General features: G+C 44.1%; 2 protein-coding genes across 4 annotated transcripts; one reads left to right on the top strand and one right to left on the bottom strand.

Moving 5' to 3' along the window:
* Positions 1–220: 220 nt before the first annotated feature.
* Positions 221–7,289, bottom strand: EEF1AKMT2 (EEF1A lysine methyltransferase 2). 3 transcript variants are annotated; one of them, XM_041415546.1, is made up of 6 exons: positions 7,224–7,289; positions 6,346–6,411; positions 5,704–5,818; positions 2,488–2,595; positions 1,450–1,666; positions 221–700 (listed from the first exon to the last, which is right to left on the bottom strand). In XM_041415546.1, the coding sequence occupies exons 1-6, from the start codon at positions 7,277–7,279 to the stop codon at positions 573–575; spliced, it is 690 nt and encodes a 229-aa protein (XP_041271480.1). In that variant the 5' UTR covers positions 7,280–7,289; the 3' UTR covers positions 221–572. The 3 variants fall into 3 exon arrangements, with proteins under 3 accessions (XP_041271480.1, XP_041271481.1, XP_041271482.1); XM_041415548.1 differs by lacking the exon at positions 221–700 and adding an exon at positions 855–1,045 and having other exon boundaries at positions 7,224–7,287; XM_041415547.1 differs by lacking the exons at positions 6,346–6,411; positions 7,224–7,289 and adding an exon at positions 6,170–6,332.
* A 1,424-nt stretch (positions 7,290–8,713) lies between these two features.
* On the top strand, positions 8,714–23,794 carry ABRAXAS2 (abraxas 2, BRISC complex subunit). The gene is made up of 9 exons (XM_041415748.1): positions 8,714–8,823; positions 9,957–10,047; positions 12,876–12,912; positions 14,536–14,602; positions 15,018–15,208; positions 15,836–15,955; positions 16,605–16,689; positions 18,228–18,342; positions 21,565–23,794. Exons 1-9 carry the CDS (start codon positions 8,752–8,754, stop codon positions 22,032–22,034), a joined length of 1,248 nt encoding a protein of 415 aa, XP_041271682.1. The 5' UTR covers positions 8,714–8,751; the 3' UTR covers positions 22,035–23,794.
* Positions 23,795–25,367: the final 1,573 nt, after the last annotated feature.

Raw genomic sequence — 25,367 nt, forward strand, 5'->3', positions numbered from 1 at the left:
GTGGGAAAAGAGCTGAGCTACTTCAGAGCAGACACAATTATGCTAAGTCTGAGAACCTCAGAAAATCTGAATTTAAAGTACCAACTGGTCCTTTTTTGAAAGTGCTGTGGATTTTGTATTCATTTCCCTCCCTAACAGCTACCCTAGTGTTCATTAAAGATCCAGAACTTACACTGCAAAAGCTTGTTCCCTATTCCACTGCACAACAGAGAAATGAGAATTTTGCTATGTAGGACACCTTTACCTCTATAGGTCACTGCTTACCAGCACAGAAATTAAATATCAGATAATCTTTATGTCTCAAACACAAATACCATTCAGTTATATTGGTCTCTGTATTTAGCACATCTGATTTTCCTCTCTCTTGCGAACTTGCAGCTTCCCTGAAACAACTGAGGTTGTAGCAAGGACACAATTTATGGGCAAATTATGCAAAGCTGAAATGTTTCTAGGGCAATGTTTTATAGTCCCTCAGAGCTCCATACATAGTATTTTACTGTGCACTCAAAAAGCATTTATTTACACACGTGTCTGAGGTTTTCTGTCAGGTTTAAAGTTCAGGCTTTTCTCATCTAATCTAATTTGTCCAAGATGGATGGCTTCACTTTTTTCCTTTGGAAAACCAATGCTGTTACACTGTTTCCAATTCTTCCTCCAAAGCAAAACTTGGGTGTTGGCAGCTCCTCCAGAATATCAAATCCTGCCAGACAGAAATTGAAATGCTTTTATTAGAAGGAAGTTGTTTTATTCGCCTCTTGGATAACCCTTTGCAAACCATTCTTTATTCGTCTGGAAAACTTGCAAGTCAGTTAATCTGTGAGTTTATAGGACTGTATTGTTACACTGCACCACTGCTTTATACAGCTGAAACTCTTCCATGGATAATAAAAATCCTCGCTGGCTGACTTGCACAAATTAATGGCAGAAAAGATGAGAACTTGCCAGTAATTTCGGTTCCCCAGAAGGGATGGCTGTTTCAGATCCACACTGAGTTTCAAGCCTCAGGCATGAGATTCAGGAGCTGACTGGTATGTAAAAAAACCTCCTAGATGGATCAAAAGTGATAGAAAAGGTCACAGGCTTGCCAGTTCCCCCTAAACATGGGTAACAATGTTACCCCAATTTCGGAGCAATCAAAGGGTGAACTGGGTCTAGTAATCAAGGACCCAAAAAGTATCAGCCAGCCACACACACTTTCCCAGGGTAATTAGACTGAAATTCCCAGCCTCCAAAGCGTCAGGAAACCTGTCCTCCCTTGGCACTGGCAAACACAGGAGTAGTAATTCCCGAGGAAAACAGAGGGAAGACAGGCTGGAGCATTTACTAATCGCTTCACCTCCTCTAATCCTGATCTGGGAAAGTCAATATGCTAACACACACACATTAAAATTCCCTCATCCCTTCCTTCAGCAGCCCCACGTTGGCAGAGGGCTCTGCTCAGCTGCCTACCTTCTCTGAACTCGTTCAGCAGCTCCTCCTTGGTCCAGTTGCAAGAGGTGATGAGGAAGAAGCCCTCTGGTTTCAGCACCCTGCCCAGGGATCCCACGTACAGCTTCCGCTTCCCCACCGCGTCGCTGGGGTCGAGGCTTACGGCATCAAAAGTCCCCTTGTCAATGCAAATGTCAAAGCCTGACAGCTCAGCTGAGGGTGCCAGGAAGTCTTCTACCTAAACCAGAAGTCTGCAGCTGTGAGAACAATCTTCTACTCCTGAATCTTTAATGCAAAGCAAGACTTTAGGATACAAAGCTTCAATCCTGACAATGGGTGTGCTCAGGGAGGGGTAACTCACAGTGCCATGGCAGCTTCTTTCTTCTCCACACATTGTGTGATGATCTATTTGCTGTACTCTAAAGCTCAAACTAACACACTCGAAGCTCACTCTTTAAAACATTATTTGTACTTTGATCCCTGCCATGTGCCAGGCACTGCACAAACGCAGAACAGACAGAGCCTGCCACGAAGAGATTTTACAGCTGACACACAGGAGCAGAGACATCACACAGGTAGGGAGCAGGAGGGCAGAACAGCACAGCAGAGGGCTCAGAATGACAGGCAGCCACAAAATCCCAGCGTGGCTGAGGCTGGAAGGGGCCTTTGGAGGTCATCTGCTCCTACCCCTGCTCCAGCAAGGCCTCTCAACCTGCCTGCTGTTCAGCTAATGGGAGGCATTCTATCACTTCAGGATTTCCTCCTCTACCTCAAGTCTGAAATTCAGAATGTAGCAGCTAAAATACAGAACTTGCTACTTGGTAAACCACTACTCTGTTCCAAGCAGGGAAACTCTTGTGAGCCTTAATGACTATTACAAACAAAAAACAAATACAGACCAAAAATCTTCCCATAAATAGATTTATTTGGGTAGAGTTCTCGCTCACAAATGAATCTCAAAAGACATAATTCATGAGTACATCTGAATATCAATTAGCTCGTTTAATCTTGGGCTCAATTGCTTTCTAGTTGCTCAATTAGCTTTCTCTCAAGACTTACCTTTAATTTAATGTTAGACATCCCTTCTTTCTCTCTTACTTTTTCTGAAAGCTGTATTGCAGAAGGTGAATAATCAATCCCTGTGAGATTCATGTAGCCAGACTTTGCCTAGACAGAAGCAGAGAATCTTAATCAGTGTGCTAGCAATTGTTTTTATCCAGCCAGAACATTCCCTACCTACAATCCATCTCATCTTTCCTCCTCTTAGTAACAGGAAAAAACACAATTCACCTTTTACTCATTTTTATACCTGTTACCATTACAAGAACTCAATAGCTGAATGAGCTGAAATAACTTTATTCTGCCAAAAAAACCTCACCAAAATGACTGGTGACTGAAAGCTGGTTTATGTCAAGTGGAAAACTGAGCACAACTGGGAAAAGTAACACCCTGGAGGGGAACAGGCTCTCTTATCTGCACCAAAAGTAACTTAGAAACCAGGAATTTTCAGTGATGACATGTGACAGATGCTTCAAAATAAGGGAAAAAACCCTCTCTGACATGTACCTTTGGAGACTGAGCAATTATTTGGTTTATAATCCAAATTTTAAGAGCTAAAAGATGCAATGCAATGCACTAGGACAGAAATCCACAGCAAAATCATACATTTTTCTAATTATTCATGCTAATGTCTATTTGAATACAACTATTTGCATGCTGCCAGGTGTCTGTATCAGCAATTTTCAGGCAGGTTATGCACCACATACAATATCACACAGAGACTTTGTTAATCTAAGTTTGTTGGAGATAAGGATAACTCAGTTTAGGGAACTCAGTGAGATCCCAGCAGCCCTTTGGCAAAGCAGGTGGGCTCCTGGCATCAGCTGGAGCTGGGCACATGGGAGGGGAGCAGGGACACACGTCCTTGCTCTGAGGTGGAGGCTGAAGGGACCAGCTCGGGGTAGAAGGTATAAACTCATGTGTCTGGCAAGATCCAAACCTGATGGAAGAGCTCTGATCCTCTGGCCAGCTGCAGGCTGTCACAGCAGAGACAGGGAGGAGGCTGGGGTTTGGAAAAACACATGGAGTGCTGTTAAGCAACCAGCTGCCTGTCTGCTTGTTCCAGAGGCTGACACCCCAATTGCCAGGAAAAAGATGAGGAGTTTCCACAACTGTCCTTCCTCCTTGCAGCAGCCCCTCAGGCCTGAGCTCAGTGCTAACCAGCTGTTCTGAACTGAGGGCTAATTGCAGCTGAACACAAAGACACTGTTGTTTGCATGGGATGGAGAACATTTATTGCTCAGGCTCCTGCCCACGTTCCTCCCCGGAGCAAAGCAGGCTTCCTCAGATGCCTGTGCTGAAGGTTTGGGGGTGGAGGAGTGGTTCCCACAACAGCTCCTCTGTTTGCAAAGGAAAGGCTTGAGTCACTTCAGGGAGTTCCCATTCACTCCTCTAGTCTCGGGGGCAGAGAAGGAAGGTTTAGAGATAAACAACATTAAATGCTGCAGAACCTGTAGGGCCTGACTGTGACAGGAAGGGATCCTTCACTTGTGCCAAACGTGACCATGCTGCACCCTGCAGCTGGCCTGCTGCCCTGGAGGTGATTTTACTCTGCTGCTGCTCAGAGCAGAAGACTGAAGAGCAGAAGGAGCTTGGAACATTATCAGCTCTGCCCTGAGTTTAGGGCTCACACCCCCAGCTGGTGAACACTCTCCACTTCAGAGATTATTCAATCTTCAATATTGGTGGCTCCCATATTACTTATAAAAATAAGAGGAGGCCAGAGCTGTCTGTGGCAGCAAGGTTTCCTCAGAAGAGCTGGAATTTTTGGAAGGCAAAAGAATTATGTCACGAATCCAAGCTTCCAGGTCCCTGAAGTTCACAGGGACAATAAAAGCAGCAAGGGGTGCCACTTATGTGATACTCATGTACCCTCAAGTAGCTCCCTTGCAGAGAGCTGCTACTAATGTCCTCTATGACTGAGTTTTTTCCAGTATTGCCATTTCTACCCCATGATGGAATCCAGCTCCAATGGCAGAACAGTCCTATGGTAGCTGCCAAAAGAATTCCAACTTGATTTCCAAGCCTTGCAGCTAACACACAAAAAATTCCTTTGACATCAACTAAGCAAGTGAGATGCTGAGTTACTCAGCAAAAGTAAACAAGGTAATTTTTGAAGCCACTTTTCAAAAGGGAACTGGACTGACAATTTCCTATGAAAGAAACCACAGTACTGTGAGGTGCTTAATGTAAGGGAGGAGGGTGCTCTCACAGGAGTTAATAGTTTTTAAAAGCTATCAGGCTGTCATTTTCCCATTATAGTATGAAAAATCAGTTTCCCATTTGCAAGTGGAGTCAGTATGAAATGGAAGTCTTACAAATAAGATTTTTTCTGCTGGGTACTTCAACCATTATAAAGTTATCACTGCTCTCAACAATTACCATTATCAGGCTAATTTCTCTTAGTGAGATGAGCAATTTCTGCTTTTGCTGACATAAATTCTCCTGTGCTGTGGTGTAGCAGCCAGTCTCCATAAAGACTTTAAAATCTTCTAAAATCACAGTCCATGTTAAAAAAAAAAAACTCCAAACCAGACTTTGACTTTCAGTCTTTCCAATTCCTACAAGAACTAATGGAGCCAAAGGGGAATGCAAAACAACAGAAGCTGTGACAATGTGACAGCCCCTTTTTTTACCAACTCCCCTGCAGTATTACACCAAAAAAAAATCAATCAAAACCAGGAAAAAAATAATGGAGTTCATTAACATCTTTTGCACAACAGAAACATCAGAACACTTCAGAACACACCTGATCAGATTTCCCACCCTGACAGAAATGGACACTTCTTTAAAAGTGTTAACAACTTTTTAAGTTATTTACCTAACATACCCTGGGTTTACCCACTTTTTTGTATCAATAATGAGTGTTATTATCAGAACTGAGTGCAGAGAAAGAGTCTGGTTTTGTACATGAGGGTACCTTGTGAATTAATCAACCTAATTTCCTTATCTGGGGGAGTTTAAACAACTGTGTTGTTTAAGTGGGAAGAAATGCAGTTTTAAATGTGGGGAAACAGGAAGGTAGAGTTAAAACAAGGGATGCTCAGGCTGACTGACTTAGAGAAATACTTCAAATTTGGAAGCCTGAAGTATTGACACTTCTGGTGTTTCACACAGGTTACATCTCCCCATGACTACCACTGCCACTTGTGAGAACTGTATTTAAACTGCTCTGATTCTGTTTAAAAAAATGCACAAACTTTGCAAAATACCAACCAATTCAACCAGTAAAACACCGTTCCCAGTCCCAATGTCAAGCACAGAGCTGTCAAGGGGGACCTTGTTCTTTTCCAGCCACCTGATTATGCGTGCCATGCTTTCTTCTCCAAACCTGGAAAAAACAAGGGCTCAGGTAATTAAACCAGAAAAAAAATGTGCAAAAGGTACAGCAAGTTTATTTCATCACTCACTCTCTCCAGCTTTTGCAAAGCCCTTTTTACTGTTACTAAAGGAAAAGCTGCCATAGCTCATATTTCATGTTTGCTTTGTTCAGATGAAAATTAATCCTGCAGCCTTAAAATTCACTGAAAGACCAACTCTGGCAGGTGAAAACATCCATATATTAAAAAAGGAAGCAACAAGGGCAACTTGTGTAGTTAAACCTGAGCTCAGGGATAAAAAGCACATTTGCCAGTAATATACACCTCAATTACCAGCTCAATTTCTGTGTAATGACACTTGCCCAAGTGCAGCTGAGCAATCTTCACTGTGAAATTGGGCCAGAGAGGAACTGCTGGTTTCAATGGTAAAACTCCCCATCATTTTGTCACCAACTCGTTGAATTGCTGTCTGAGGTTTTGCAATGTCTTTTACGGTAAAGAAACAACAGAAACACTCTGCAGAAGTTATTTGGTTTACCAGATTTCCCCGGTATCTCCAATGTCTTGAAAAGTTTGCAGTTCTCTTTCGTAGGCAGCATCCCAGCTGGAGTTGGGAGGGAAGAAAGGAGAGGGTATCATAATTAATACCAAGAAATATTTAGATTAAAGAGGAATGGGAAGAAAAATTGAAAGATAGATTTAGGTTAGATATTTGGAAGAAACTGACTGTGAGGGTGGTGAGGCATTGGTCCTTAGCATAAGAACATGAACATATGGGAGAGAGTCCAGGGAATGCCTGGAGATGCTCCAAAGCCTGGAGCCAGGCTGGGAGAGCAGTGGGTGGATTCACCTGGAAAAGGCTCCAGGGAGATCTCAGAACCCCTTCCAGTGCCTAAAGGGACTCCAGGAGAGCTGGAAAGGGACTGGGGACAAGGGATGGAGGGACAGGATGAAGGGAATGGCTTTAAGCTGAAAGTGATTTTGATGGATATTTGGAAGGAATTGTTCCCTGGGAGGGTGGGCAGGCCCTGGCACAGGGTGTCCAGAGAAGCTGTAGATCCCTGGATCCCTGGCAACGCCCAAGGCCAGGTTGGGGCTTGGAGCACTCTGGAATAGCAGAAGGTGTCCCTGCCATGGCAGGGGTGGCACTGGACGGGATTTAAGATCCCTTCTCTCCCAAACCATTCCATGATTCCACGAAAGGCTGAGAACCCTCTGTGCAGCAGTGCCACTCTACAGAACCACAGATTCTCTAAACAAATCACTAACGCATAAACCACGGACCGGTTCGTGTCGAGAGGGCACCCTAAACACCTCTCATCCGCCCTCCCCAGCGCGGGTGGCTCCGAGCCCCGTCCCGCCCGTGCCCGGCCCCGTGGGGCACACGCGGTGCCCACGCCGTGCCCCGGCACTCACTGCTCCCTGGTGCCCAGCACCGAGGGGCTGAAGGGCTCGTCCCCGGCCAGCGCCATGCCCGGCACGCCCCGGAACCAGCGAGCGCTGCGGGCGGAAGGAGCCGGGCTCGGTGATCCGGCCGTGAGGGGAGACGTAGAGACCTGAGGGGTTTCTAATGTTTTAGGGCGTTTAAAACCTAAATCCGGCCCGCTCCAGAACCTGGCTTGGTTTCTAATGTTTCCAAATTCCTGTGGTCACTTAAAATCCCGTCTGGCAGTCACCCGGTCTGTGCCCAAGTGTCGCTGCCCGTGGCAGGGGTTGTAATTAAATGGCCCTGAAGGTCCCTTCCAGTTCAAACCGCTCCGCGATTCCATGAAAATCAGCGCAATGCGGTCACTTAAAATCCCGTCTGGCAGCCACACGGTCTGCGCCCAAGGTGTCGCTGCCCGTGGCAGGGGTTGTAATTAAATGGCCCTGAAGGTCCCTTCCAGTTCAAACCGCTCCGCGATTCCATGAAAATCAGCGCAATGTTTAAAGGAACTGTTTATTCTTTTCGATATTTGTTCGTTGCAAATGTCGCAGGCGTTATTGCTGTTGTGAGGTTTGTTGCAAGGGGTTTTAAGAAGAAAATGAGAGTGATAAACAGCACTGCTGCGCAGTTGCCTTCTGTACAGCTCCATGTGTGTGAACCGCGGCATTTCTTCCCAATATCCCATCCAGCCCTGCTGGCAGTGGGAGCCATTCCCTGTGTCCTGTCCCTCCATCCCTGTCCCCAGCCCCTCTCCAGCTCTCCTGGAGCCCCTTCAGGCTCTGGCAGGGCTCTGAGCTCTCCCTGGAGCTGCTCCTCTCCAGGTGCACCGCCCCAGCTCTCCAGTCTGTCCCAGAACAGAGGGGCTCCATCTCCCTCATCACCTTTGTGGTCTCCTCTGGACAAGCTCCAGCATATCAAAGTTCCTCAGGATCAGACAGACATTGAGGGGCTGGAGCATGTCCAGGGAAGGGAATGGAGCTGGGGCAGGTTCTGGAGCCCCAGGAGGGGCTGAGGGATCTTTGAAGGGGCTCAGCCTGGAGCAAAGGAGGCTCAGGGGGCCCTTGTGGCTCTGCACAGCTCCTGCCAGGAGGGGACAGCCAGGGGGTCGGGCTGTGCTCCAGGGAACAGGGACAGGAGCAGAGGGAACGGCCTCAGGCTGGGCCAGGGCAGCTCAGGGTGGACATCAGGAGGAATGTCTTCATAGAAGTGGTTGTTAAAGGTTGGAAAGGGTGAGGAGTCTCCACCCCTGCAGGTGTCCGAGGAACCCCTGGACGTGTCACTCAGTGCTCTGGGCTGGGTGACCGGTTGGTGATCGGTCACAGGTTGGGCTCGATGGGCTCGGGGCTCTGTTCCAAACTCAGTGGTCCAACTGCTCCCACAGTTTCCCAACCTTCCCATGCGGGTACCTCACTGTCCCCCCTGGGACTACACTCCCCATGACGCCCCGCGGCGCCGCCGGAAGCGGGCGTGCGTCCGGCGCGCGTGCGCCCTGGCGGCGTCGGCGGCGGTGTGTCCGTCATGGCGGCGTCCATCTCCGGCTACACCTTCAGCTCCGTGTGCTACTGCAGCGCCAACAGCAGCGCCGACCACGTACGTGCCCCCCGCCGCCGCCCCGGGCCCGCGGGGCTCCCTCACGCTGCACCCCGGCCGGCGGCTGCGCTGCGGAGCTTCCAGGCCGCGCCGCCGCCGGTGGGGCCCGGCCGCTGGTCACGGCGGGCGGGGGCGGCCCCAGACGGACACAGCGGGGCGGGATGTGGGGCCTCTCCGCGGGATGTGGGGTGTCCGGCATGTGGGGTGCCCCGGATGCTCCGCGGGGTACCGCGGATATGGGCTGCTGGTTTGCTCCTTCCCGGGTAGGCTGTGGGCTGCCCGGGGGTGCTTCTCCCGCAGTGTGGGGACCCCAGGATGCTGCTCCCGGGATGTGGGGTGTCTGAGCGGGGTGTGGGGTCCGCGGGATGCTGTTCCCGGGATGTGGGGAACCAGGGGTGCTCCCCGTGGGGTGCCCGGGCGGGATGTGGGGTGCCCGGGGTGCTCCCCGCGGGGTGGGGCTCCCGCAGGACGCGGGTTGTGGGAGGAAAACGCTCCTGTAGAAGCTCCATGAGCGGTTTTCCAGCGGCTGCGACCCGCCACGGGCGCAGTGCAGAGCCGGGGTGTTCCCGAATCGCTGGGTTTTGTTGGCACCTTTTTAGCCTGAGCTTGCTCTTTTCCTCTGCGCCTTGTGCCAAAACCTCCTGATTCCAGCTCAATCTCCTTCTTCATTTTGGGTAGGGATGGAGAATAAATTAATGTACCTTAAAATTGCCTTACTTTTAAATTGCCCTCTGGGTTTTGCAATCCCGGCGTTGGTCAGGGTCCAGCCCAGTCTCCACACTAAAATTTGTGTAAGTCCCTGCAGGTTTGAACTCCTCTTCCCTTGGCTTTGCTGGAGCTTTTCCCCCTTGTGTCTGGGGCTGAGCCCTCCCTTTTGTTATGTGTTTGCCTTATGTGGGTCGTGTGTAGAATGTTCCTTCTGGACAGCCCATCCCTGTAGTGTTGTAAAAGGATGCTGGCAAAGCAGAAAACCAGCTTTGGTAAAACCTCAGGGCAGTTTCTCCCCGCTGCAGCTCAGATGTGTCTTTCAAACTTCACCTTTGTTTCAGTTTGAAGCTAAGAAAGTTACAGTAAATGACTGCATATAGTTGATTTTTTCCCCTATTTTTAATCTTTTTGTTTTAAAATTGCAGGAAGGATTTCTGCTGGGAGAGGTGAGACAAGAAGAGACTTTCAGCATTAGTGATTCACAGATCAGCAACACTGAATTTCTGCAAGTGATAGGTAAGTGATGTAACTTTGAGTTGTTCTGAAACAGGCCCTGCTCAGGTTTCATGTTTTCAGGAGGTTTCATTAAGAATTGTTTCTGGTGTGAGACAATCACAGGGCGTGTCAGACTTTCAGGATCACGTTTGCCTCAGTGTCTGTGTGTTTGTGGTTGAGATGTGAGGAAAGGAAACAAATCTTTGCAAGTTACAGGGGTTTCATGCACCTCCTTTTATGGAGGGAAGGTTATTGAATATATTTGTCTGCATTCCACGATGGAAGAATTACTGTGGGGAATTGATACAGTTGCCTAAATACAACATGTGCCCCAAATAAAATTAATTCATAGTTTGATTTAGTGGTACTGAAAGGGGCAGATTTTCAGTAGCAGGTGTGGATGGATGGCTGGGAGTTGGTGACATCATGAACTGTCACAGCAGGACTGGACAAGGAATATTTGTCAGACAATTTGCTGATGTGTTGTGAAAACTGAGCAAAGATCAAAGATCTTGTTGTTAGGTGTTGCCTGAAGGAGATTTTTTTAGACATGAGTGAGAAGCTGCTGCATGTTTGGTTTGTAGAAAATAGGAAAGCCTTGAAAGAAACTGCCTTTTTGTTTCTGGATATATAACTAGCTGTTAAAATAGATTTAAACCTCCTTAAATACCTCTGTGACTGTGATCCCAGATACCACAGCAGGGTTTGCATAAAGCTCAGTGGAAACACAAAGAGCTCTGGACTGACTCTCAGGTGTTTCTCTGGCACAGTGATCTGTGAACATGTGCCCTGGTACCATGTCACATCCCAAGACCTTTCCCACCTTGCAGTGGTGATGGTTCTGTGCTCTGGGCTCCAGAAGGTTCAGGATTTCCTGTCCTGGTTATTCCCTAGAGAACAGGGGTGGTAAACTGACTGGGAAGTGTCAGAGCTAAATCACAGAAGATCAAGGCATAGCATTTGTTGTGTTTGCATATAATCACTGTCAGAGTGTTGCTGGTGGCTCTGTGTTCAGACAGAACTGGCAGAGCCAGTCATTTTTAGGTTTTTGGATTAGACCTTGTTCTTCAGTGGTCCCTGATCTTGGTTGTTGTTGGCAGTGATGTCACCACCTGCAGCCTTGGCCTGGTTTCCTAAACCAAGTGTTTGTGGTGGTAAAAATTGCTCCCTTTTTAAATCACCCCTTTGTCACATTATTGGTTACAGTGACTTTGTGAGAATGGAAATCACCCACTCCTGAAGACCTGCTGGATATTTTTGTATTTGCCATTTTTACTTCAATATTTATTCATCAAAATTAACTCTTGGACTGCCAGTTCAGCTCATGAGATTGGCAGTTTTGTGGCACTGTTGTCACAGATGACTTTTCACTTTGTGTCTCTTTAGTGTGTGCACATAGTTTTTACATAGATACACACATATATATATAAATAAGTCAGTGTAAGCCTTAAATTTGAAATGTTGGCTCCTTCATGGGGTCTGAGCAGGAGGCTTCTTGTTACTGTTTCTCAAAACACAAGGTCTGTGTAGCAACATCACCACCCAAGAACCAAGGATGTTGTTGCAGTCAATGGATTTGCTGGAAGGAATTGCTCTAAGCTGGAGTAATTGTACTTACAGGCTTTGTTAGCAGGTCGTTTCCACAGATGCCTGCATGATGGTGTGAAAGTATTAGAGTTGATACAATTTTCTATCAAGTAAAGAGTCGGTAACTCTAACAGCAGCACCCCGAGGAGTTGTTGCCAGTGAGAATGTGCAGTTTGTCAGGCAGTGTGCCTGCAATGGATGCTCAGGGCCATGTTTTGATAGACACCAAATGTGCTGAGGTGTGGATGGTGCTGGCTGCTGTTCCTGGGAGCTGGGATCCATCCTGCTGCCTCTGCTGGGATGGCAGCCCCGAGCAGCAGGTGCTGAATCACTGCAGGGAGGCAGAGCTCAGCAAAGCTCCTGCTGAACTCCAGAGGGGCTCTGCTGCTGCAGCTGGAAATATTTGTGCTGTGTGGTCACAGGATCCCAGGGGGGTTTGGCTTGGGAGGGATCTTCAACCCCATCCAGTTCCACCTCCTGCCATGGGCAGGGACACCTTCCACTAGACCAGGTTGCTCCAAGCTCCTAAAAAATAAGTCCTGCTTGGTGTTGGAAAGGCAATGTAAGATTGGATTTTTACTCTTTTCTCACTCTTCTCTGAGTTTGCTGGCATGTTAATCAACCTTTGTTGATTAAATAAGAATCTTAGCATTTATCACAACCTTTTCAATGAAGAAACACTGCCCTGACTTTTTAATATTTCATATAACAATTATAAAGTGCAGCTAAATGATTTGAAATTGCTTTTAACCCCTTTTCTCATTAGAGATTCTGTTTGCCTTGCCTCTTTAAACACTATAATGTGTAATATTTCAGTGATTCTCTTCCCCATCCCTTTTTTATTCCTTGCTGCTGTAAGAAACAATGTATGTGGATGCAAATAAGCTGTTGTGGGAAGGTATAGAAAAAAAGAAAACAGAAATCAGAAATGCCTTTGTGAGGAGTTTGTAACTATCAAATAGTATCAAAAGTGTGTATTTGAGGCTGAGATAAATGTCTGTGTATCTCAGCAAGTGTATGCTGTGCTTATTGAAATATTTTCCTATGCAAAAGGTCAAATTCTGAAGTGAAGGCAGTTTTCTGTGCATGGTGCTGTGTCATCAAGTGTTGAGACAGTAAGGGCAGTGTGTGGTGTGACACAAACGTTTCTTGCTCAGTAGCTCTGATGTGGAAAGTTCATGCAAGATATGCCAGTGTTATTTCTCTCTGCCTGGAGCACTTGGACATATGTCACTTTTTTCTTTGTTTGTTTGTTGTTGCAGAAATCCACAACCATGAGCCTTGTTCAAAACTCTTTAGGTAAGCTTCTTTTGTTTTGCTGTGGTGGCTGCAGAATATAAAAATGTGGAGCTCCCTGCAATATATTAACATTTCAAATGTCCCTAGCAGTGCTTGCTCATCTGATGGTTTTGCAGAAACACACGGAAGTGGCACCAACCATGACAATCAAAGCAGGAGTTCACAGCTGTAGTGCAGCTTGGAAGAGGTTTATTTCTCTGTCTCTTTGGATTTCTGTGTAGCTGCTGGAGGTAGGGCAGCACTCAGGTCAGCTCATATCGCTCTGATGATGAGGATGAATGTCAAAATCAATTTAAATTGTTGTAGTTTTGGGCTGGCTCTGCCTGGGCCTGGTGGGTCACAGCTTCCCCTGTGTGCCCTTACCCTGGCAACCTGCTGGGTTAACAAGTTGGTTTGTGCCTAGTGGTGCCAACCTGCACCAGTTAATAATTATTGTAACATTTCCAGCTTTCTAGTTATTTTTGCCTTCTGATCCTCTGAACTCCATAATTTAAATTAAATATGGGGCTGATATATTCTATTTAACAGCTTCCATCTATTTGCATGTAGATTTTCTCTATAGTCTTCACTGGTTACACAGTGATGGCTTCTAAAGCACTGTCTAGAATTCCTTTTGAGAAGGAATTCCCAATTAATCTCCTCTCATCTTGAGCGATTTCCAGCCAATTAAGAAGACACAGTAGCTTAGACATCATGATTGACATTGGTTGCATTAAAGAGAGAAGCTGCAGTCAGTCACTTGCTGGCTGATAATTACAGAGAGGGTACTCTTAACCCAGTGATTTAAATGCTGCAGACTCTACACATGGAGGTAAAGCACAGACAGAGAAAGAGTTGGATATCCACCAGGATTGTAAATAAATACTGCAAATATGAATTGAAAAAAAATGTGCATATATAACATAGTGTCTCAAATTTGTCATTAGTTGTAGCCTGAGTTTTCCCAACAACTTACACCTTGAAGTAAATGGTATTTCCATCCTTATTGCCAGCCAAGCACTGAGCTCAGGACTTGGTGGTTTTTTACCCCACCCCCCAAAAGTTGAAGTCACAGACCCCTAAACCAGAGCATTTTGCTGCACAGCTTTAGGTGTTAATGTCAGACCAAGGAGGAATCTATTTTCCAATTTTTTCCTTTTATCACACACTCTGATCTACCTGAACACCTAAACCTGTCTGCATAGGTAGATTCATAGATTCCTAAATCTGTCATGTCCACAAAATAACATGTCAGGGTCTGGGTTCAGCTGTGGAAGGAGAACCATTTGGAAAGACCATGATACTTGGAATTATTGCTGACTCTTTTGGCTTCAAGGATGCAGCCATGTGAGTGCAATGGCAGCACTGGAGCTCAAGAAATTGATTTGGAATTGCATTTAAAATGGCCCTGGTTTCATTTCTTCTGGGCTGCTAGGCTTCTGATTATCAAAGCAGGGTTTTACAGAATGCTGGTCAAAATAAAATTGCACAGTGCATTTCTGTGGTAAAAGGAAGGCTCTGGAAGTTGCTTTGTTTTGTCTAGAATGCCATCTACTTGTAGAACATTCAAAGTGTAAATTATTTACTTTATGTATAATATTTGTGTATAAACTGTGTACTTACCTTTCTGTCTTTTTGTTCAAGCTTTTACGACTATGCAGGCAAAGTTAATGAGGAGAGTTTGGACAGGATTCTCAAAGACAGAAGAAAAGTAAGTTTTTTGTCTTTTCCTCTTCTTATAGGCATTAGAAAGAGTGGATTTGGAAAACAAATGGAAAAAAAAAAGGTAGTTAACTAGAATAAATCCTTTCCTTCACAAATCTGGTGGTTTGTTTTGATCCAGGGCTTATCCTGTACAGAAGTTGTTGGATTTGTGGTGCTTAGATTAAACTGGGAGCAATGCCTAATTTCCCTGAAGAAATGCAAAGGATTTAAGTGTAGGTCTCCAAAAGTGTAGGGCTCTATTGACCATCTCAATCTCAAATCTTGAGGAATTCAGTTTGTTTCATTGTCCTAAAGCTCGTGGGTGATGCTGATACCACGATATCAGCCCCTTTACCCTCAGAAGGTAAATCTGTGTCTCTCAGGTAACACTGTGGGTTTTTCCTGATGTACTTTGATTGCAGAACGTTATTGGATGGTACAGATTCAGGAGAAACACTCAGCAGCAGATGTCATACAGAGAGCACATCATTCATAAACAGCTGACACACATCCTTGGAGTGCCTGACCTCGTCTTCCTTCTCTTCAGCTTCATTTCCACTGCAAATAACTCAACACATGCTTTAGAATATGTGCTTTTTAGACCAAACAGAAGGTAAGCAAACTCTGCCAATGAACCAGTCCTGAGACTTTGTTTTGCTTTTTACTGCTATTCTTATAAAATATATAGGAATTTGTACAACTGCACTTAGAGAAAGCTTTGTGTTTGTCCAATGATATCTTGGGGTGCTTATTAATGATGACAGGTTTGGTTTTATTTTGGGTGTTTTGGGTTTTGTTGTTTTGTTTTTGTGGGTTTTTTGTTTGTTTGTTTTTGTTTTGTTTTTTTTGGTTGCTTTTTTGTGCAAATGATTTATAAATTAATATTAGAGTAAACAAAAATTCTTTTCGATCTCTAAGTCATCAGACCAAAAAAAAATCTATTTTAAGAGACATCAGATGTCACTACCATGTCTCTTCTAGTGGATCTGAATGTATCTCTGATAGTTAGCACATTATAAACGTTCTTGGAGGTGTAGAGGTAGCTCTGTATCAAGGGTTTTTGATCCTGCATTTATTTTGAACACAACTTGTAATATTCAGCTACTTTTATAACAAACCTAATGCAGAAGCTTTAAAGTTAGATGAGTTCTGATCATCAGAGGGATGGGGATAGTATCAAGGCTTTTGTAAAGAATCTTTTTAAAATTAATTAAAAAATCTTTCTGCACTTTCTCTGCAGGTATAATCAAAGGGTGTCACTTACTATTCCTAATCTAGGCAACACTAGTCAACAGGAATACAAAGCTTCTTCAGTGCCAAATACTTCTCAGAATTATGCCAAAGTTATTAAGGAACACGGGTAAGGACTTTTCCTTTTTAAATGAAGTAGTCATCAAGCTCTGCTCTCTGTATCTCACAGAGAATAACACAAATATACATGGTGAGCAGCAAAAAACCAGTTCTGGAGGAGAGTGGTCAGTTCCCAGTGGGCTTTTTTCCTGGTTAGAATTGGATCTTTTAGAAGAACCAAGGGAACTCAGTGCACTTTTCAGAAAAGCAGAGTTGGTGTGGCCAGTCCATGCTGAGACCCTTCTGGCTGGAAACTTCTAGCTTTATTTCCACCCACCTCCCCAAGGAATTCTGTGTGCACTTGAACTCTGCCTCACAAGCATTGAATTCTTGATGTTTTTCTTAAGTATTTTCAATTAAATGCCATAAATTCAAAGTAGCTTTTCTGGCTGTTAACAATGAAATTTTACAAGCTTAAAGATTCTGGCACAAGTTTAATCTCATTCAAATGAGACTTTATTGTTCCAGAAGAAGTTTTGGTATTGAATATGCTGCTGTCCAGATTTTTGTTTATGACAGTGTGGTACATTTTTAGCAATATTCTATTGCTAAAATAGCATATTTAGCAATAAGATGCATTTTTAAAATACAGTGATAGACAGCATGAGCTAGAAACCTGCGTTGTCTTTTGTCACTAGTGATTTCTGCTTTCTTTTTAGTACTGATTTTTTTGACAAAGATGGAGTGATGAAGGACATCAGGGCTATCTATCAGGTTTATAATGCACTTCAGGAAAAAGTACAGGTAACATCCTTTACTCTTCATTGGTCTGTATGTATGTGGCATCTTTTATTCATCCTTTGGTTAAAGCAGGAGTGGAGGAGATGGAGATTTTTAGAGCTCATAAGTAATTATCATGAACTGTAGGAAAATAAGACTGACTTCAGAATTAAACGTTTCAGTTTCTATTTAATGTGAGCATTTGCAGTGGCTTCTATGAAAATGGTTGGTACAAACAACACCAATTTTTTCTCTTTTGCAAGTAAAGGATTTAATACTTAGTGATTTATGGGAGGTGTTAGTCATTTTTAAGGGTTTGCAGTGAAGAGAAGCCCTGCTGAAGGCTGTAGGGATTTGCAGAGGTTTAAAAATGACTCCTGGCTCTGGGTATGGAGCATGAGCAGAGCACCATCTGTTAGTTAAAACTTGTGAACATTTTGTGTGGAGCATGAGTGAATCCTGCTCCAAATGTGCCAAAGCATCTGAAAATGCCTGGAGTGTCAGCTCTGCTCATTGTGAGCTTGTCAGTTCACAGCTTGTCCTGTGCGAAGAGCAGTGGAGCTGTGCACACAGCTGCTAATTGTGCTGGAGTCACAGCTTGTTCCCAGGCTTTCCCTGTACCTCTGCCCCGGGGGGATTCGTGTCTCTGCTCCAGCTCAGCCCTGCTGCTCCTGAGCAGGGAACAAGGAACAATCCCTCCAACCATCCCCTGCACCTGCCTGCACAGGGGGAGCTGCTCTTTCTCACTGGGAAGTTGCACCTTCCAACCTCCTTTGGAAGGCAGACGCTTCCAGGCAGCTTCAGGGAATGGGAAGGTTTCTCTTCAGAGCTGTATCCATTAGCTAATGGCATTGTTCTGTGATGCTGCTCTTGCCAGGAGCACGGCTGTCCTCTGTGCTCCTGCTGTTGTTTCAGTTGCTGTCTGGAAAAATGGAACTGGGCTTCTTTAGCCTGGAGAAAAGGAGGCTGAGGGGAGACATTGTTGCTCTCTTCTCCCAAGTAACAAGCGACTGGAGGAGGGGAAACCACCTCGAGTTGCACCAGGGGAGGTTTAGGATGGAAATTAGGAGCAATTTTTTTTCCCTGAGAGGGCTGTCAGGCATTGGAACAGGCTGTTCAGGACAGTGGTGGAATCACCATCCCTGGAAGAGACCATGGCCAATAATATCTAATTCCATTGGATCACAGAATGCTTTGGGTGGGGAGGAACCTTAAAGCTCATCTCATTCCTCCCCTGCCATGGCAGGGACACCTTCCACTGTCCCAGGCTGCTCCAAGCCTCATCCATCCTGAGCACTTCCAGGGATATTGACATTAACCAACTTTGGATCTTACTGCAAATCTCCTGTCATGATGCATTATTTGGAAATACTTTTCCTATAATGCAGCAACAGCCAGTAAAGAAGACAATCTTGAGGTTGAGTATTTCTGCTGCAGTTAAATCCTGCTTTTAGTTTTGTGCTTTGATGGCTTCTTGTCTGATAGTAGCTTTATTAAAGTTGTCCTGAAACTATTTCCTACTTTTTTGCCCAACCTAAGCATATCTTACATTTTTCTCCTAGGCAGTATGTATAGATGTAGAAAAAAGTGAACGTGTTGTTGAATCTTTTCAAGCTGATGTAAACAAGTTAAAAAGGCAAATCACACAAAAGAAGAATGAAAAAGAACAAGAAATAAGTAAGTTGCCTTTTATTTACCTTTTTTTTTTTATTTTCAGAAGCAGATGCTGTGAGGAGAAATATTTGTGGAATTAAAATAATTGTTGTATTGCTGATAACTCATGGGAAAAAGCATCCCGCTAGGAAGGGCAAGATGATGGGTTTGTGCTGAAGGACACCTGAGCTGTGAAAGTGTGTGCTGAAGGTATTTCTGCTGGAATCATCCAGTGTTAGCAAGCTTAAAATATAGGAGAGACAACACTGTGAAGAAAGAATGAACAAGTCAGTTCTGGAAATAACACAGGAAAAGATCAGTTGTAGGAAAAGAAAAGTGGGGAAAAAAAGCTAAATACTGGAGAGATCATTTTTGAAGTAATGTGCTGTGCTCACAGGCCAGGAGCTATCCATGGTTTTATAAAATTTTTATTCCCACTCGATTTGCTGACTTAGTGGTAAAGATGTTTAGCACTGAAATAATATCACTTCTCAGTGTTGAAGTAAATCTTTTTGGGTGTTGTTCATTTTATTTTGCTGCTTCATAATTTCCTGAGTCAGTGAGCCTTGCTGTGTGAGCACATTTGGCTGATTGCCACACTGTCCCTCCTTCCTAAAAACTGAGTGTGGCCTCAGGAGACTTTGGTTAGCAGTAGATAAGTTTTGTGAAGCACTTGGCTCCTTCTAAAGAGGCATTGCTGATCTAATTGAATTTGGGAGTGCAAGGGAAGACTGAAGGTGTAGAGTAGGGGCAGAGAACAGGCAAATGGGAAGTAAGATAAAAACCTAAATATTTCCTAAGCAAATTACACATTTCAGCAAACACTGCCTCTTTTAACTCACGTTTGAAAATGATAAGCAAATAATGAAATTTTGTCATTCTAGCTACAAGGTGTTTTTTATTATTTCTGTATCCTGTTACCTAAAGCAGTGCATGGCAAAAAGGTGATTTAGGTGGGTGAACACCCAAATTCTGCAATGGACCTGCTGCTGTGACTGGTATTTTAATTTTCTCCAGGCAGCAAGGTACTGTTATCACATGAGCATTTTAGTCAGCACAAGTTCTTCTTTGAACCTCAAAGATAAGGTAACAGAGCCAAGATTAGCCCAGGACCATGTGAAAGGTGGAAGTAAATGAGTCACTGCTGTTTCCTGCTTGGCTGTAGATGAAGTAGGCAGGGAACTGCTACTATGGGGAAGCAGAGGTGGATATTTAGTGTGGCTGGAGCTGATCCCAGCACAGATGGGAAAAGCTGGGGGAGGAGGAGGAAGAGCAGTCAGTGCTCAACTCTGGGTACTACCAGGGAGATGCAAATGCTGGACTGAGAATTCATGCCAGAGCAGAGAATCATGTGAGAGGGCTGAAACAAGAAAACATGCAGCTTGGAGCTCTGCAGTATTTTTAGATGTGAGTAGTTAATTACTGAATCTGGCCTTCTGTTCCCTCACTTGCTCAATGCTGGGAGAATTTCCTTGGTTTTAGTGAGGAAAAGGGAGAGTTTGATTCCAGTTCCTGTGGGAGTGTTGTGTGAGAGCTTGCTGTTCCTACAAACCTTGGGTTAACAGGTTATGACTTCAACACTCCATTATAAAAGGCAGATGAGACTTTAGCTGCCAGATCACTGAAATACTTCTGTACATGTAGCAGGATGTTCCAGGCTTTGGTGAGTGCTGTGCACTTCCCAGATGCCAGGAAATCTCCCACTGCAGTTCTGTTGTGCCCAGAAATGGAGTGCTGTTCTGTAGCCACTTGAGGGAATGTGCTCTTTTTATTCCCAAGAGGCATCTCAGTGACTTGCTTAAAGGAACTCTCACCCTCCATGTGGGGTTTCTCCAGTAAATGGAGCTGATCCCACTGTGTCCCTCTCCTTACACATTCCACTGTCAATTCTGGCAGCTTTGCTGGTTAATAACCCCTTAGGCAAAAACTTCAGTCTCTCCCAGTGCTTAACAAAACTTCCTGCCAGGAAGTCCTTTCTTGTGTCTAGTGTGCAATACTCAAACTTACCTTTCTGCAGCAGCCTCTTAGGCACATTTAAGAATAAAATGCTTTCTTCAGTCTTGCCTACTAATCCCAGTTATTCCAGCCTTTCCTCTTAGGTCATGATTATTAGATCTCTGACGAGTCCTTGTGTTTTGTAGCATTTCTCCAGTTTTCCCTATTTTTCAAACTGTGGTGTTCATAGTTACATATATTTTGGTTGTAGTTTTAACAGCTACAGTGAAGTGATACATACCTGTATCTCCACAGCTGAGCATACCTCATGAATATTGATTTATAGTTTACATAAATCCAGTTTATTTTCTGCAGAAGGCTGCAAGTATTCCTCATTGTGCAGCTTTTGCAGTTCATTATTCCTGTGCATGTCTTCCTCAAATTATTTTCCAAATCAGCTCATTTAAGATGACTTTCACATTCCTGTTCTGATACCCTGCTACACTCCCAGCTATAATTCCATCATTTAGCTTTTTAATGTGAGTGAAGTTATTAAAATAATAATTTGAGGGAAGAAGACATGGTGATTTCTTTGCAGGTGTTATGACATTGTCCCCTAGCACAAGGGGCATTGAAAAGAAAGTACAAAGTGATATTTTGAAGATACAATATCAAATATCAATTATGGATGAAAACTGAATTGAGTTTTACTGAATAAGACACAGATAGAGAGGAACAGGCAGGTTGAGCCCTAACACAGGTGCTTTTTGATGTGAGAAGGAGCTGAAAAATACAGAGAAAAGATGAGATGGAAACAGCAACAGGTTGTGGAAACATCCTGTAGCTGTGTTTTTTGGGAGCTTAAACTGGAGGAAATGATCTGTACAGGATGACTGTGCACATGAAAGTAGCATGTTTGCACTTGCATAGTTTATTTACTTTCTGACTCATTTTGGGTTTGAAATGGGATCACTGGGATAACTGAGATCCCGGTGAGGGTCAGGCTGCACTGCTAAATTTAGGGGAGTTTGTTGCACTCAAAGAGTAGGGTGCAGTTAAGCAAGGTTTGATGTGACAGTCAGGGGTAGTGGATTGATGACTCTCTAAGCCTAAAATCAGAGGTATGAAAGATGAGTAGGGCAGACTGAGAGGACAGGATCCAGTGCTGGAGTTGGAAAGCAGTGCCAGGGATGAGCATTTGATAACAAACAGAAGGAATGAAGAGAGAGGGCAGGCAAGGTGGTCACAGCTCAGGTATGTGGAGCACGTTGCCAAGAAAGCATTAAGTACCCCCTGTTCTTTGCTTTGTAGGAATGCAGCAGGCAATTTTAAGCAGGCAAATGCCAACAGATAACGTGGAAGCCATGTTTGTTCCCCGAATGTCCTACACTGGCTTTGCTGTGGAAGGCTGCACACTCGAGGATTCCGACGTCTCGGATCCTCCCCCGCCGTACTCGGATTTCAGCACGAGCACTCAAGACAGTTCTGGCAGCCCCGGGCTCCTGGAGAGCAGCAGCATCTTCATGCCTCGGCCTCAGGCAGTCGGTTCTTCCAGTTACGTTTCCACAACTGCAGGATTGAAATATTCTGGCAATGGAGCATCCATGCCTTCTTCCCAAAGAGCGCTGGCTGACAATGTGGACGAATCAGAAGACAGTGATTATGAGAATTTGCTCGAACCCACAGAGTCCTCTGACAGTGAATACTCACAGACAAGGGAGTCACGACCTTCAGCACACCCCGATGGTGATTCCAGGAACACTCAAACTTCTCAGATTTGATAGGGGGGAAAACAGGAAAAATCCACATGACACTGTTTTTTCGTAATTGTTACCGAGAGATTTTGGGGATTTAACCCAGAGGAAATGAACTACACAGGATTACTGTGCACACGAAATGTAGAAGACTTGCACTAGATGGTTTATTCACCTTGTGATACATTTTGCAAGTTTTATAATGGAATCATTAGGATAATCAAGTTGTACTAATACGGATGAGGTTCATGGATGTACTGGTAAATTTAGGCAAAATGAAATTTATAGAGATCTTGTAGCTTTTGTTGCCATATTTTCTTTAAGACAATAAATTGGGATGTAGTAACTAAGCACAGTTAGTCTACAGATAATGTTCTCAAATCAAAACTTACCTCTTGCACTATCATGCCTTGAATTTTAATTTTTGAAAGGGAATAATAAATATATCAGCCGCCTTCCGAATAGCTTTCTATGGTAAGCCAAATTGGCCTTTGCAAGCAAAGAAATTTTGATAATTCTGAGAAGCCTGATTGGAAAAGATGTGGTCAACCTCCTTCTGTGGGCATGCCCTCATCAGAGGAGGGGTTTGGTTCGACCTTTTTTACAAACAGAATGTGTCTCACTTCAACTGATGGTTGCCTTTTTTTCTGTAAAGGATGTTGCGGGGGTGGGATGCCTGGTAAATCATCCAGATGAATGTCATAAATAGAATTATTCTGGTTTCGCTGGGTTTACAATGACTTTATGCCACACTAGCCTCATTTATTGTCTCATGTGTTCTTTTAGCATAAATATGAAGTGCACATACAGGAGTCAATGACCGACAGAAGTAGTGAATTCCATCGTGATTGGACTTTGGAGTCTGCAAATTGCAAACATCAGAGACTGCTACTTGCATTTTATTTGCATCTGAGTATGGGATTTATGCTTCTAGATGAGTTATTTTATGTGATAAATAGGGGATGGGGTAGGAGAAGATTGCTTGGAGAGTCCCCTGGGTTTATTACCTCTTTTCCTCTGGGTGAAACATGTAAATGATTATTTTAATTTGAATTACAGCTCTTGTCAGAAAACTGCCGTTTGGGATAAATGAAGTGTGGTATATTTAGAGAATTTCATGTTTGGATGCACTTACTTTTATTTAAATACTGCTTGTATGCTAACGTTGCCCAAAATATGTGAAATTGTGCCACTAAGAAGTTTGTATTATTGGACTTTATCCCTGATGTGTAAATGAGAAAATACACCTTTTAAGATGAGGTTATCTGCAGCATTTATCACTTTCAGGTATCAATAGTTCTTCGGTTTACACCCAGAACAGCAAAGCAGTTGCTGAAAAATTTTAAATATCTCAAATTTACCCACTGAAATTTTAGTCTTCTGGATCATATCCATAGGCAAAAGTCTGTTCATTACCCTCTCCTTACCTGTACTAAATTAAGCAAAATAACTTTGGGAAAAAAATGAGTTGTTAAATTTGCCACTCTTCTACCAAGTGGTTCCATCTTTAAACATCAAGTGCTCTGGTTTTAATTATTTGACATTGTTCTCATTAGCCTTAACTGGATGGATTTTTGTCTTGGAGTGTTGCAATCCCTGGGACAGAGACCTTGCTGTGGAGTGCCCACCTGTGAGCACCTGTGGCTCAGGTGTGGCCGTGTCCATGCTGGAATCAGAACTGACAGGTTGGCAGCCACCCTCTTCATTTTTATTCTGCACAGAAACCTGCAAAATGTACATCTCTGAGAAAGCAGTTAAATGTGACAATAAAATCTTATTTAATCCTGCCATAGATTTTAATGCTTGTCAGGTGCCACGCTGGTGGAGGAGCTCACTGGGAAGCAGAAGTGCAGCTCAGAAGTGTTTTTGTTCAGGCTGGTCTGCCTGGGGGACTCAGGGGACGTGCCAGAGGGAGTATTCCATGCCTGACACATGTTTGTACAAGATCCTTGAATTCTGGGGTTATTGAACAAAAAATGTTACAAGTTCTGCTTGTGGGACAGGTGTGTCATTGTTGCCTGCAGCCAGTGCCTGCCTGCAGGTATTTTCATTCACCATAACTGCTGACTCAAAAGGACAAAGGGTGTGGCTTTTTTTGGTTTTGTTTTTAATGTAAGTAATATTCTGGTAAAACTACACCTGCTTAGACTTTGCAGTGTTCTTGACAGTCCTGTTGAAAACAACAGTGGTGGGTTGTGATCTGTCAGAAGGCCACAGGGAGCAGCTTTAATCCTGAATCGTGGAGTTTCACACCTGTGCAACACCAGGCTTCCAGTGTGACTCCTGGACAGTCCCTGTTGGTGATTCCCAGAGCAGGGTCTGTAGCTGTGTTCTCTCTAACAGGAAGGCAGCACTGAGGAAAAGCTGCTGAAAATTGGCTTCTGTGTCCTTCTGTTCCAAATCCTGGAGTTCTCCTGGTACAACAAATATTTTCTGGTTGATTGTGAAAAACCTGGAACTGCTGTTTCCTTTATTTCCAAATTTATTCCCCCTCTGTCTGTTGATAGTAAGAAGAACAGGGATGCACCATATGGGAAGCCTCAATGAATTAGAACTGTCACATATGCTTACAAAAGGAAGCATCATCAAATATTTCTGAAATTAGCTTGGATTGACACGCTGGGAGTCTCCAAGTCCTGTCTTTGCTTATGGGATGGAACATGTTGGCAGAAAGATTTGTGAGCATTGTTAATTTTGGCATATTCATGACTGTGCAGGTTTGGAGTTCATGTCTCACATCTCTGGGGACATTTCACTGTCTCTGACATATCCCGAGTTAAAATGTAAAGAGAAGCTGTTACTGTTGGTGTAGCATCAAGATAAGATAAGCAAACTGATAAAACTCCTGTTAAGTGGGAAGATGCTTCTGAGTGCACTGAATGTAACTAGAATCAGTCTGAAACTTTGCTTTTTTTTGCTGCTGAAACATTTATTTTAAGGGTTATTTTTGATAACAGGCTTGCTTTGCTTGGTTCCTCCATGGTTCTGCCTCTGAGCAGTCTGCAGATCAGCTAAAAAGGTGTTGGTTTCTGGCTTCCTTTGAGGTGAATCTTCCTCTGGCTTTCTGGTTTCTCTCCAATATCTGTGGTTTCACACACACATTTCTCTGTCATGTTAGATTTGTGGGGGTATTTGCATGTACCTGTATAGTGCTGCTTCTGTAGCTTACAGATTTGGGAAGAAAACAGAATTTAATTAGTTTCATTAGTAAACTGCTAAGTACTTGGGCACCTTGCAGTGCCTGAAGGGACTCCAGGAGAGCTGGAGAGGTGCTGGGGACAAGGGATGGAGGGACAGAACACAGGCAATGGCTTTAAGCTGAAGGAGGGGAGATTTAAGTGGGATATTGGGAGGGAATTG

The sequence above is a fragment of the Onychostruthus taczanowskii genome, unplaced genomic scaffold, assembly GCF_017590055.1.
Source record: "Onychostruthus taczanowskii isolate IOZ18803 unplaced genomic scaffold, ASM1759005v1 scaffold5, whole genome shotgun sequence".
Lineage (NCBI taxonomy): Eukaryota > Metazoa > Chordata > Aves > Passeriformes > Passeridae > Onychostruthus > Onychostruthus taczanowskii.

Excerpts from the sequence above, each read along its gene's own strand:
- ABRAXAS2 (XM_041415748.1), top strand. The coding sequence starts at position 8,752 with ATGGCGGCGTCCATCTCCGGCTACACCTTCAGCTCCGTGTGCTACTGC. Across the intron at positions 8,824-9,956 it reads CCAACAGCAGCGCCGACCAC|GAAGGATTTCTGCTGGGAGA; the intron begins GTACGTGCCCCC and ends TTAAAATTGCAG. Across the intron at positions 14,603-15,017 it reads TTCTCAAAGACAGAAGAAAA|AACGTTATTGGATGGTACAG; the intron begins GTAAGTTTTTTG and ends CTTTGATTGCAG.
- EEF1AKMT2 (XM_041415546.1), bottom strand. The coding sequence starts at position 7,279 with ATGGCGCTGGCCGGGGACGAGCCCTTCAGCCCCTCGGTGCTGGGCACC. Across the intron at positions 5,819-6,345 it reads GGAGATACCGGGGAAATCTG|GTTTGGAGAAGAAAGCATGG; the intron begins GTAAACCAAATA and ends TGTTTTTTCCAG. Across the intron at positions 1,667-2,487 it reads TGTCTAACATTAAATTAAAG|GTAGAAGACTTCCTGGCACC; the intron begins GTAAGTCTTGAG and ends CTTCTGGTTTAG.